Source organism: Oryzias latipes, chromosome 9 (genome assembly GCF_002234675.1).
Source record: "Oryzias latipes chromosome 9, ASM223467v1".
Lineage (NCBI taxonomy): Eukaryota > Metazoa > Chordata > Actinopteri > Beloniformes > Adrianichthyidae > Oryzias > Oryzias latipes.
Genome location: NC_019867.2, coordinates 7,463,301 through 7,476,073, shown reverse-complemented (window position 1 = coordinate 7,476,073; position 12,773 = coordinate 7,463,301). Strand labels below are relative to the sequence as shown.

Below are 12,773 nucleotides of genomic sequence, written 5' to 3'. Positions count from 1 at the left end.
AGATCTCACTGATGCTAGCAGACGACCACGAGGTCACCTCAACATCACCTGATCTCTGAAAGTCCCACTCCGATCATCCTTTGATGTATTGCAAAAGCGTTTCCAGCGGCCTTTTAATCTCGCTTATTCCATTTTGTCGTTCTCTAGTACAGTTTTTGCAGAGCGGCGGTAGTTTATCAAAAACTCCCCTCTGAGCCCATCCCATCATCCATCCTTTTACAAGCTCTCCCACTATCTTACAGCCCACCACACCCCCAAGCTAACATTACTGGTGCAACAACAGTGGCGAGCTATCCAGCCGTACAGTTTTGAGCCAGATTCCAGCCGGGACGAGGTAAACAAAGACGCTCATGGATCTAGTCGTCTACAAGTGAAAGCATCAGGGTGGAGTGGAGCACGCCGGTTGTAGGTCTGACATCACACCTACAAGCTTTTTCTAAAAGTATTTTTTCATCCGCTCGCTCCTGACTGAGAACAATTTGAATAAAGAAATATTCAGTAACGTCATTTTGAATTTAGTTCTCTTGATAAATGTCCATCAGAAAAACGCCACAACTACTTGTTGAAAGACCATTTTCATCGGAGTGGGCCTTTAACCAGTTAGACCGTTTTCAAACTTTGTTTTTTTTACTAAAGTAAGCTTAAATCTTCATGTGACGTCCGTTTGTTCAGTACTGTCTCACCCTGCGATGGGGGGCTGGTGCCCGCCACAACAAAGCTGGACAGCGTGACGGCACAGGCGGCGCCGCACTCCAGCGGGATCGGGAAGATGCGGAAATGGCTGAGCATGTCCATGACGGACGGGAAGCGCAGGTGCTGCACCCTGCACTGACCCCACTCAGACAGCGAGAGGCGCAGGTGCTGCAGGACACAAGCAGACGTGGACACGCTCAGTGGCGAGAACGCTCAACGGCGAGTCAACTGGGCGTTGGCGTACCTTCGCTTTTCCCTGGTAGTTAAACGTTAGGACGTAGTCTCCCCGTCGAGTCTCACTCTGTCGAACCAGGAACACCCCGTGACCCTGGGGGCCCCAGCTCTGGACCAGGTGGGCGGCCTTGACGCGGGAGATGGGTCCATGGAACCAGGGGTAAGAGAACAGGAAGTGGTCTGTCTTTTGGAGGGCTTGCTCTGGCAGAGTGAAGACAACAGGACCTGGAGAGAAGAGGAGCGTGCTTGGATTCGGATCCCCCCCTTTCATCAGAAAACAGAGAGAGCGTCTCAGGGTTGCAGAACTCACTCGGACTTCCTGATTCGGAGCTCCTCCGGTGGTTTGTGGGAGCAGAGCTTTCAGCTTGGGAGAGGGGGGGCTCCACGTTCACACTGGCTGGCCTGAAGATCAGAAACACACAGAAAAAAGTCAGCTCTGCTTGTATGCAGACATCAGCCGTTCCCGTTTGCTTCCTGGTGAGAGGATGTTGAGACGTCGTTTTGGGCTTGAGGTCCGTTCGTTTAGTGACGTCACAGGTTTTTAGCAGGGATGATCGGGATGTCCCGATCCAATCGCATCATAAGAAATCCCAGTTTCAGACTCAATCCAAATCAGATATTGAATGTATTTATTTTATTATCACGATCAGGGCTTTATATTTATATTTCCAGCTTATTATGACAGATAAATCCTCTACTAGAAGTCTGCATGTTAAATGTGTTTAATGAGAAAAGAAGGTCAATAAAATAGAATCCAGAAACAACCTGGATCTGTTTATTCCATTTTGTTTTCCTGAGCTTTTTCCCTACATGGACATAAGACGACTCCATCTCTGAGGCTCCGCCTTTCGCTCCATGTGGGTGCCGCCCATTTCATGCTGTCAGCCTGGACCTGTTTGTCACTGGTCTATGTCACAAAGTGGGCAGGGACAGAACCGGGTTTTATGGAAGGATCTGCTCTCCGTCTTTTTGCAGCTTTATTAGTTTACAAAAATTAACCGATTCTCGAGCTGGAATTAGACCATGAAACTGTTTACAACGTGTCCCATTGATAATGATGATGATGATGATGTGTGTGTGTGTGTGTGTGTGTGTGTTTGTGTGTAGTCCTGGAGGAATCAGGAAGCACAAAGACATGCAGAACAGACAGGAAATGAGTCCAGTTCATGAGTTCATGTCTGATCTAAGAGCCTCTGTTCTTCTGTTGTTCTTTAGTTTGGCTGCACACACGCAGTGACACACACAGGGACACACACAGGGACACACACAGGGACACACAAGCCCTGAAATCTGCTTCTCCTTACTGTGTGTGTTTGTGTTCTTGTGTCTGTTGCGATTAAAGTTCAGGCTTCCACATCCTCCAAGCTAAGTGGACCACATCTGAAGGAGGAGTGCTCCTGCCAGAGAACGGCCTCACGCTGAGCTCAGTCTTCATCATTAAAACCGTTTCATGTGTGGAGTCTGCCGGAGCTCCATAGTAACACACACCAGCGATGACATTTTGGCTTTTTGGGCCGGAACAGTTCCAGGGTATGGAGTCCTTTTGCAGTGGCTCCGTTCTTCTGAGGCTGTGGCGAGAACAGTATCAGCTTCCTGCGAGCTAAACAAACATTTCTCGTACAAATGTGGTCTGTTCCTGCATGGAACTGGCCAGAACGGAATGGAACCTCCTGAAAGTTACAGAACATCAAAGGGTCTTTGTTGTCTGTGGTTTTTCCGATTGTCTTTGAATTCACGCAGTTCCTAGAAAAAAACGTATGGAGCCGTGATGTTTGAAGAAAAAAATCTAAAGAGATCAGCTGGATCAGCGAGGCATTTAAAGGGTTAAGACACAAAACCCCACGACTCTGGAAACCGAGAGCTCTCACTTCACTGACCAGCAAAGCAGCTGGAACAAGAATGGGTCTTGATGGAACTTTAAAGTCCCACTCCGATCATCTTCCCAGCGGTCGTTTACTTATGATGATGCCGTTTTTAGCCACAATTTGAAAAAATCTAGGACATAGTTTCTGCAGAGCGGCAGTAGTTCATCATAGATGTGTGCGGGCCGAAAGAGCAACCCCGCACCCCATTCCCCTCACCACTGCTTGTGCCCCGGCATGCGTATTTTCTACATCACAAATGTGATCTTTTTCAGACTGAATCTTTTCGTCTGCTCCTGCTTCACAACAATTTGGATATAGAAATACTCAAAAGTGACATTTTGAGCTCAATCTTTTATGTCATCATCAGAAAAATGCCACAAGAACACGTTTTTACATCGTTGTGGGTCTTTTAAACAATCCGAAACATCTGCTGTTATCATCAAAGTTTAGAATCTGGGGGCGTGTCTCTCTAATGTTGTCAGAAAACACGTCTGCTTTGAGTTCAAGCTCTTTCCAGATCAATCAAATCTCGGTTTTGTTTTGAAGAGATTTGAATCAGTTTTCCCGTCAGATGCCAAGTGTTCTAATTTACAACAATTTATCTTTTTTCTTTTTAAAGATGAATTCTTTTATGGATCATTCCGTTTTTTTCCTTCATACATTTTTCACACATGAACGTGTTTTTTTTTGTGATAATTATTCTCTGAGTCGAGCCGGACCAGGAACAGGAAAGTCACCTGTTCTGCCACATTCACAGCCATAGACGGTGTTACTATAAAGACAAAAATGCTGCATTTAATAAACAAAAACTGCATATTGAAGCTGTTGTTGTAGTCCAACACAATATGGACTTTTGGAGGGAAATGTCTTTTCTGCAGGAAAAGCAGTGAGTTTGCTGAAGCCTGTATGGAACTGTCTTCACACGCCTACGTGCAGCTGAGAAGCTTCTCACCTGTTGCTGATACATTCTTTCAGCTCTGTGGTCCAGGAGCTGACCTGCTGGTCGTTGTCCGTCTCAAAAATCAGACTACCTCGATTAACCTGCAGAAGCAGAGACGCTTACATCACGCTTTGTTTGGGCAGTTCAGGTTCTGGTCTACGGCTCTCCGTGAAGACATTTGGTTCTGGTTTTGCAGTGCATTGAATTGAAGCTGGGAGAAAAACAAAGGCTGCAACAAACCTTTAAAACAAACGTGTTGATGTTGTCGGGCATCTCCAGCCGATTGCAGCGACGGACTTCTTGGATATCGTAGCAGTGAGTTGTCAGCTTTGGACTGGAGGCCTAAAAACACCATCAAGACATGTTTTAGGTGCTGCAGGTCACACATGCATGACATTAAGGCATCAAGCAAAACGCACCAGTTTTTAGCAGATTATATAGAACAGCAAGAACTTTATAGATTTATTTGAATTTAACTAGACTAAAAACGAAAAATGTTCTGCACAACGATCTCCTTCACACAGTCCCGTTTGTGTTTTTAACACGTTCTTGTAACATTTTCCTGAGGATGGAGGACATTTATAAAACTAATTGAGCTTAAAATTGCATTTCAAAGTATTCCTTTATTCAAATCGTTGTGAGTTAGGAGCAGATGCCGGCAGAAAAAGCCTGTAGGTGTGACGTAGTAGTTACTACGGCAACCACAAGCTGCATCCGCTTGGAGACAAGCGTCTTTGTTTTCCTCGTCTGAGCTGGAATCTGGATCTAAACTGAACGGCTGGATAGCTCTGATATTGCTCACCATTTTTGTTGAACCAGTAATGTTAGGTTGGGGTTGTGAAGGGCTGAAAGCTAGCAGCAGATTGTGTAAACAGATGGCTGATGGGAAAGGGAGGACTTACTTCATGCCCCTTGCTTACTACTTACTACTGCCGCTCTGCAGAAACTATGTCCTAGAGAACGTCGCACGGTTTTCAATGTTGGCTAAAAACTTCCTAATCATAATTAAAAGACCACCGGGAACGCTTTAAAATAGATCAAACGATGGTCAGAGTGAGACTTTCAAGAATAGAGATTCCTCTTTTGAACCACAAAACAAAACCACCAACAGAGAAGAGAAAACATTTGTCCAAATGACAGGTTTTATGTTTGTTAAAGCAAAAACTGTGTTTTTACAGGTCAGGATGACTGGTGACTCTACAGGAAGCTCCATTCTGCCAAATGTCACTATAAAATATCAAAGTACCAGTACTAGTGTTCGCATCGTAGTTCCTGAAGTTTTAGTGTATTTCAGATCCGGTGGTCAAATGCTGGAACACACGCACATAAATGCAAAGACATTTTCTTTTATATGCATTTTTACAGGTTGCGTGTGAGAGGAAGTAGACTTCATGAACAGAAAGCAGAGCCGTCACAAGAGGGCCTCCATGATCTTCTTGTTCTTTCATACAAGAAGCAGATCCCAACCCGCCTGTTAGGATGATGAGAGCTTTACATTTGCTCTGTTACTCACACAAACACACTTTTAATTTGACACATGCAGCAATAGACATGCTTCAGACACGTATGTTCAGTTTGTTGATGCTCAGTTTTAAGAGCAGCCTGTGGTATGGAACAGCAAAGTGGAGATTTTTGTAGAAAACAGGAAGACCACCCATTTTCAAATAATTACTCCACTATAACCTAGTATTAATTAAATGCCACTAAAGAGAGTTTTGGGATGAAATGTTTTAAGCTTAAATGTTGCTTATTATATAGTAAAAGTGTTAGAATATGACAGAAAAAGACATGGATATTATATTGTAACAATATTATAATTGAAAACTATATATTGACAATTATAACAAAACAAACTAATGTTATAAACAAGCGGAGCGACAAAAAAGTTGATATCATGCCTGATTTGTTTCCAATTATATATAAAAATATTCTTCCATGTTTGTTTTTCCTCTCAAGGTGATGTTAAATTGAGTGGAGCTCTGGATTACCGTAAATGGTTGGTTCCCCATTAGCAACATATAGTGTGAAAGGGTTAAAGACAAGCAGCAAAGCAGACCAGTAATAAAAAAAAGAAAAAAGTCAGCATGACAGAGCAGCAGAGAAGGAAACAGACGAGACAGAGCTGGGTGGGAGCGATGGAGGGCAGAGGGAGGAGCAGGGAGGACAGATTCCAGGGCTTTCAGGGCTTTGAGCACCGGATGAGTTTGAGTCTATGTGACAGTGTGAGAGCCTCAGGAATGTCTATGTTAGTCGCACACACACACACACACACACACACAACAGCTTCACAACCACAATCAACATTTGCAAAGCTTTGCTTTTTCAGCCCGATGTCTGATATTGTCAAGAAGAAAGCCTGATGCAGAAAGGCAGGAGATGTGACTCATTTAGTGATGTGAGTCAATGAATAGAAACCGAGAAAAAAAATGGTCAAAAATTGCTGCCAGATCTCAATTTTAGTCAGAGGAGTTCCTAGAAATCTGACTTGTTTTTCTGACTCTGATTCAAACTGAAGACTTCGCTGTATCTCAGCTTAGTTAAAAAAAATTAAACAAAGGGGCAAAACTCAAACTTTATTAGAATTTCACTAGGAACGTTTTGGTAGCTCTCTGATTTCAAAAACTTTGATCATATTTAAATGAAGATTTTTACTCGCATTTCTCCCAGTTTTGTGATTGTGTTTCTGTGAAGAAATGCGGTGTCTGCATTATGCACCTTATCTCAGCCCATATGTTGCTCCACAAAGGAGATGCATTCATACATGCAGGACTTCCCATCCCAGTGGAGTCAGAATAAACCAGAAATTCAGGCTTTTACAGGGAAAAGGTGTGTTTCTGAATCTTCTCTAACATCTACAGGTTCAAAAGCAGCACATGCACATCTGATTGAGTCCAGCTTCTAAAGTGTGAGTAGTGTAGTGTCTCAGCGGTTGTCAAAGCTGCACAGGAGGTGCAGCAGTCCTTGCAATGGAGGTGTGAGCACTTGTGTTGACTCATTCATTGAGGAGTGTGTTGTAAGAATGTGAATGAGTTTCAGACTGCACTCTGAGAGGAACTGTTGTGTAAAATACAGAGAGACACATTTCTGACTGCTTGAGCAAGAAGGAAAGCAAGAGAACAACAGACCTTATTTCTGTGAATGCTCTGCTCAAGTTTAAGGCAGGACTGCAGTTTGCAATCCTGCCTCAAGAGGTCACAATTCAGGCAGAAAGCAGGATCATGCAGCCGAAAGGGCGGCCCTGCACTCTTCTGTTCTGTCTCCACATGAAACTGGGCCAAGATTGGTTTGGCACCATTAAAAGTAAAGCTTGATGTTAATATTTATTTAAAGCACAAGGTGAAAATGTCCATCAAATATGTCCACTAACAGATTCTAATTCTCCCAATTGATGCAAAGAATAAAAAAATACCACAATCAATACAAACACACATTAACTCCAAAAAGAAAAAAGAACAACACAAATCAGTCCAAAAATGTAATGCAAACAAATTCCAAAACATGCCCAAAAAATAAAGTAAATCTAATAAAACAAGTTTATGTTGCAGAAATTTCTTCTTGTAAATGAGGGGTACACTGAATTTAAGAACAAGTATTGGATGTTACACCACATACATAATATAAAATGACCAATTTATGTTTTTTACTAATGTAAATAATGTACTTCCATTTCTTACCATGACTCCAAAACATACTTTAAAAGACACTCATTCATTCCATGCCAGTCTGTTGCAGGGTAGAATGTCCACAATCAAACACCCATTCACTTTCACACCTAGGGACAATTTAGAGTTGCCAATTAACCTAGGAAGCATGTTTTTGGACGGTGGGAGGGGAGAACATGCAAACTCCACACAGAAAGGTCCCCCACTGATGTTGTGTTTTTCATGTCCCCAAACTGGGGACATGAAACCGGGGGCCTTCTTGCTGTGAGGCAAGAGCGCTAACCACTGTGCCACCGTGCAGCCCCATGCAAAAAGAAACTAATAGTATTGATAAATATCTGGTATTTTACATGCAAAAGACCACCAATTATTATCTTTAGATTTTATGGCAAAGTTGTAACTAGACTAGAGTTTCTAACAGACAGGTGATAAATAGTTCACTTTTCAGACACCTACGTGTCTCAGATACAATCTAAAATGAAGTTTCGATAATTCCTTCTTCATTTATTCTTTCTAATGACATGTGGTCAATATTTTAACACATTTCCTTTTAGTAAGATTTTTCTTCTGAAGTAAATATTTTCATTATTTTGAGAGTTATATGATTAAAAATACTCTGAGATGGTTTTCCTGGATGCAGATGCGGAAGCACACAGTGATAACATGGCCACATATTGATTTTTCTGTTTTCACTCCACATCTTTTCAAACTGACTCAACTTTCACTACTTTGTTTCAACTTCAAACAAATCTTATAAATGTGAAACACAAACATGCAACTCAGTCTAAACCCGCGTTTCCTTTTGAATGGGAACTTTCACATCAATTCAAGTTTTTCAACTCAACCCAACTCATTCATGGGTTGTTTAGATTGGTTTAGTTAAGTACTTATTGAAGAATTTGCTCAAAGTAAACTGATTATTTTCTACACAATTAAACAACTTTGAGTGTTTTTTTGAGATGTGTTTGAATTTTATGTCGCCTGCCTGACTTTTAAAAATTCAACAACCCTTACAGCAAAACCATTTCACGTACAAATGACCAAGGAGCAGCAGTTACACAAAACCAGTGGGAGTAATGACTTATTTTGTGCAGGTTTACACACAGGGCAGCAGATGGTGTAAAAACACTTATTGACAGAGACACACAAACAGAAAAACGTCCTCGTACGCAACCATGCAACCTCTCGCCCACAGAGTCACAAACAGCTACAGTTTAAGTGCACACACCCACACGGGTGACACACAGGATGTTTGGAGTCCAAAGCGATCTTCCCAGGGTCCCTTTTTCAAGGCTGTTGCCGCGGCAACTGACTGACACTCGACATTCCTCTATCCCTCTGAGGGTCGCGGAAGCTAGCGCTGTCCGGGGTGCGTGTGTGCGTGCATGTGTGTCAGGGTGCTTGATTTATGTTGCACGCTGCAGGGAAATTAATGCCTAGAAAAGTGTTTATGTGTTTGCATTTATCCTGCGCAAAAACACACACTCACACACACGATTCAGAGGGTGGCACTCGTGAGAAAAGGCCGTGACCTCAATCACTGAAACCGACATATGAGACAGTGTTTGCACTTTTCCCGTGTTGAAATCGACTTTCCCAGCTGTGTGCAAGACAATCTGGACTGCTATGACATTTCCTCATGTCTGCTCGGTTTTATTGTGAAAAGCCTGCAAAGCACAATTCATGAGATTCCAGCAGGAACGTGAATTTGTCCACTTTGAGTAACATCAATAGCTCAGCAGGGATAAGTTTCTTCAGTAGAGTACATGTTCATGACCTCTAGCTGGAGATTTCTTATCATTTTAATCAGGAAGAACTAGAATAGAATGAATCAGCTGCTGAGGAAGCATCAAAAAAAAGTTGTAGATCATTTTCTATGTTAAAAGTTGGTTCCCATAGGTTGCATGAAACTCTGACTGACTGAACACAAATTCCTGGTATGTTTTTTGAGAAATCTATCTAAAGCTGCAGCTAAGAGCAATGGTCTGACACAGCTGGCATTGTTTTCACCTCAGCCCTCTGCTGCAGCTCCCAGCACCTGTTGTTTGTGCGGTGCAGACTGACTGGCTCATAGGTGGTAGGAAAGAAGTCGTTTTCTGCAGCTAGCCCGCTGCTGCTACACGTTTGTCTCTGCAGAAGATGATTTCAATAAAAACATTAAAATAAAACGATCCAAAAAGCTGCCCAGGAACAAAACATGTACTAGAATAATAAGACTTTCATCTCTTTACCCACATTGCATAGTGACAATATGACAGAGCTTACTATTTTATTAATATTTATACGTTTGATTTAAATACATATGTGATTTGTACTTTTTAAGTTAAATACATTCATTTAAAAACTTGCACACACTGATAGAAACGCTGATAGTGACTTTTGCTCACACTAGTCTTGGTTTGTGTGCATAGGTGGATTGTACGCAGCCCAGAGATCACTAGAGCTGATCACATTCAAAATAAGCTTTATCTGTGGCATCATGGAGGATGTGGGAAACACACACACACACCGAGCACTATGTGGGGTTACCGACACTGATAGAGATGAGTGTGTTCTTGGAAACATGTCAGACACTGTCAGAGATGTAGCCTATGAATAAATGTGTCACTGACTGCACTGTCCTCCTTGCATACTTCTTAGAAATACTGATATACAAGCCAAAATATGAGGAAGTTAAAGCAGCACGTACAGATTCACAGAACTGGAAGAGGTTCCTTGTAAAGAGTCCGATGCTGCACAAAAAGAGCAGATGAAAACTTGACAAAGCAGAAAAAATTGGAGCAAAGCGAAACATTGCAAAACTCAGTGTTTTTATGTACAATAACAGAGAGCAGAATAGGTGCATGCAATGCAAAAACCAAAATCTTTTTATTGTCCAAAAATCCACAACATTTTAGAAGACGAACAAAATTTGGGTTTCTGATAGAAGTTAAATGCTTAAACATAAACAAAAGAAGTATTTTCAAAGTTTCTATTTACCCGCACAGGCTTTTTTAGAACTATATGGCTGTCAAATCACAGATGTTAAATTGAAATACTTCATAAAGTAAGCGGAAGCCGCTCTGCCCTGCATGAGTTTGAACTTACACACTGCAATCTAGAGCGGATGGAATAGGCTGCAGCTCTGTTTCAAGTGTCGGTGTGTGTGCCTCACAGAAGTCACTGCCTCCTAGGAGGGTAGAGTGGTACAACAGAGGCGTTACAAAAGACTATTTTATTCTGAAGTTGTACTGGGAACTCAAATTAAGTAGTGATAAAAGGGGAAACATAAAAGGCTTTGTGAATGTGAATTGCTGTTTTCATGCTTTTGAGTTCAATGTTTTGCCTGATTGTTGAAAACATTTAACACAATTTAAAGACCCACTCGTGGTGGCTGTGACACAGCCTTAAATAAAATTCATGCAGATAAATAGCCTGAGTATTTCTTCATTCAAATCACTGTGAATCAAGAGCAGACTAAAAAATGTCAATTGAAAAAAAGCTTATTTGTGACATAAAATATGATGGTCAGGCCACAAGCCCCCTGCTCTCCTCCAGTCTGATTCAAATATTCAAGATTCAAAGCGGTTTATTGTCATACAATGAGATGCTTACTTTGCTGTCTGCTCTAAATGCTGAAAGGTTAAAGGTTAAATAAAATAAAATAAAAATTAAGGTAGGATATATACAGGATATCTAAAATAAATTCACACATAACATAAACTATAACTATGCATGTGTAAATGACTACACCTATATACAAATCAGTTGTTGTGCAAATTTGACTGGGGATAACTGTGCAAATATTGCATCAAATGTAGACAATTGGATCCGTATGTACGTCTTAGTTTTCCTAATCCAAGCTGGCATCTTGCTGAAAACTGTACAGCTGAATAGCTTCAATATTGCTCACCTCTTTTGATGCACTGGTAATGCTAGTTTGGGGGTGTAAGGGGCTGTAAGCTAGTGGGAGAGGGTGTAACTAGAGAGCTCTAAACAATGGGAAGGGGGCGGGGTTCCTCTAGTCTACGCCCACAACTCTGAGGTGAATTACTAATGAACTCTTGCTGCTTTGCAGGAAATGTGTACTAGAAAACTACACTTTTTGTTATTTTTTTTTGGCATAATCATGATTTAAAGATCACCAGGAACAATTTTACAATGGATCAAAAGATGATTTAAATGGGTCTTTAAACTTTGTTGCAGTTTAGTCAGCCAACAAATCTACTTATTTCTTTTTTTTACATTTCTTCCTGTATTAAGTTCAGTACTTGTGATGTCATAAATACTTAGGTTGTGATAAGCCAAACAAGCCAGAGGGGTGTTACAGTCACACACAGCCACCCACATCTGTGACACATAACAATTTCCTGTGTGTTGTTATGTAGGGAGCTTCGCTGGCATGAAAACACATGAAAGAAGTGTTTTTCACTGTGAGGGACAGTATATTTCAAGCTTCCTAAAGGACACTTACACGAGGAGAGTTTTTTTATTCATGTTTGTTGTTTCACAGAAGACTTCTTTCTGAGCAAAGCTTAGCAAAACAATATAATTACCACAAAGTTTAGCTTAAAGTGAGCAGCTTTCCAAATCTAACTGTTCTAAAATTGACACCACAGCCATCAGTAAACGTGATGTGTATTTGTCATCCCACACATGCAGTTGCCAAAGCAATATACATTGAAGAGATCCCTAAAACCAGGCTGTAAAGATGTTTACTTTAGTGTTAAACTTGGCTTGTTAACAAGGAAGTCGATGAGAAATTGCTCCCTCCTGCAGCTCACTTCTAGTGATCTTTAATGAAACCGCAACGTTTGGTTCCTCCTGGATTGGATTAAGTTTGGGAATGGAAGGTGGGGGGCCTGGTCAACATATGGAGCGTTAGCAGAGATATTTGAACAGATAAAGTTTGTTTTGGGGGATGTGTCTGTCTCATTTATTACTGACCTTTAGTAGTCCTGACTAGAAGGTAATGGGAATCTATTCTGAAGTTCTCCAAAGCAAACCTTTTTCTGAAGTCTGACAAAAATTAAGATTATTTGAGGAAACCTTCCATGTCTTTACATACCCACTCCTCATTCGGTAGATAAACATCAGCTGTAGCACAGCAAACTGTTGCTGTCATTGTTTAATTTGCAACACGAGTGGGATGGCTCCTTTCGTGCAAACATGTTTGCACATTCACAAACTGCCATGTCACCTTTCTCCACCTTTTGTGCATGCATGTGTGTGTTGTGTGTATGGTGATTTAGTGGCCTTGCACGCATCTGAGCTGCGTAAGTGACATGTTTAATATAAAATGACGGCCAGCTGTTAGCACACTAATCTGAACCCACTGGAGAAAAACAGACTCAAGAATTTACTGCAGCAAAGGAAAAGTAAACACTAGAAGGGCCAACA

At 41.4% G+C, this 12,773-nt stretch overlaps 1 protein-coding gene across 2 annotated transcripts in view; it reads right to left on the bottom strand.

Moving 5' to 3' along the window:
• sh2b3 (SH2B adaptor protein 3) overlaps positions 1 to 12,773 on the bottom strand; it is a 42,773-nt gene that overhangs the window by 2,281 nt on the left and 27,719 nt on the right. For both annotated transcript variants that reach the window (XM_004072291.4, XM_020705786.2), the window contains exons 3-7: positions 3,973 to 4,074; positions 3,745 to 3,833; positions 1,238 to 1,329; positions 938 to 1,152; positions 684 to 861 (exon numbers count right to left, since the gene is read on the bottom strand). In XM_004072291.4, the coding sequence (XP_004072339.2) occupies positions 684 to 861; positions 938 to 1,152; positions 1,238 to 1,329; positions 3,745 to 3,833; positions 3,973 to 4,074 (676 nt within the window). The remainder of the gene's footprint in view (positions 1 to 683; positions 862 to 937; positions 1,153 to 1,237; positions 1,330 to 3,744; positions 3,834 to 3,972; positions 4,075 to 12,773) is intronic.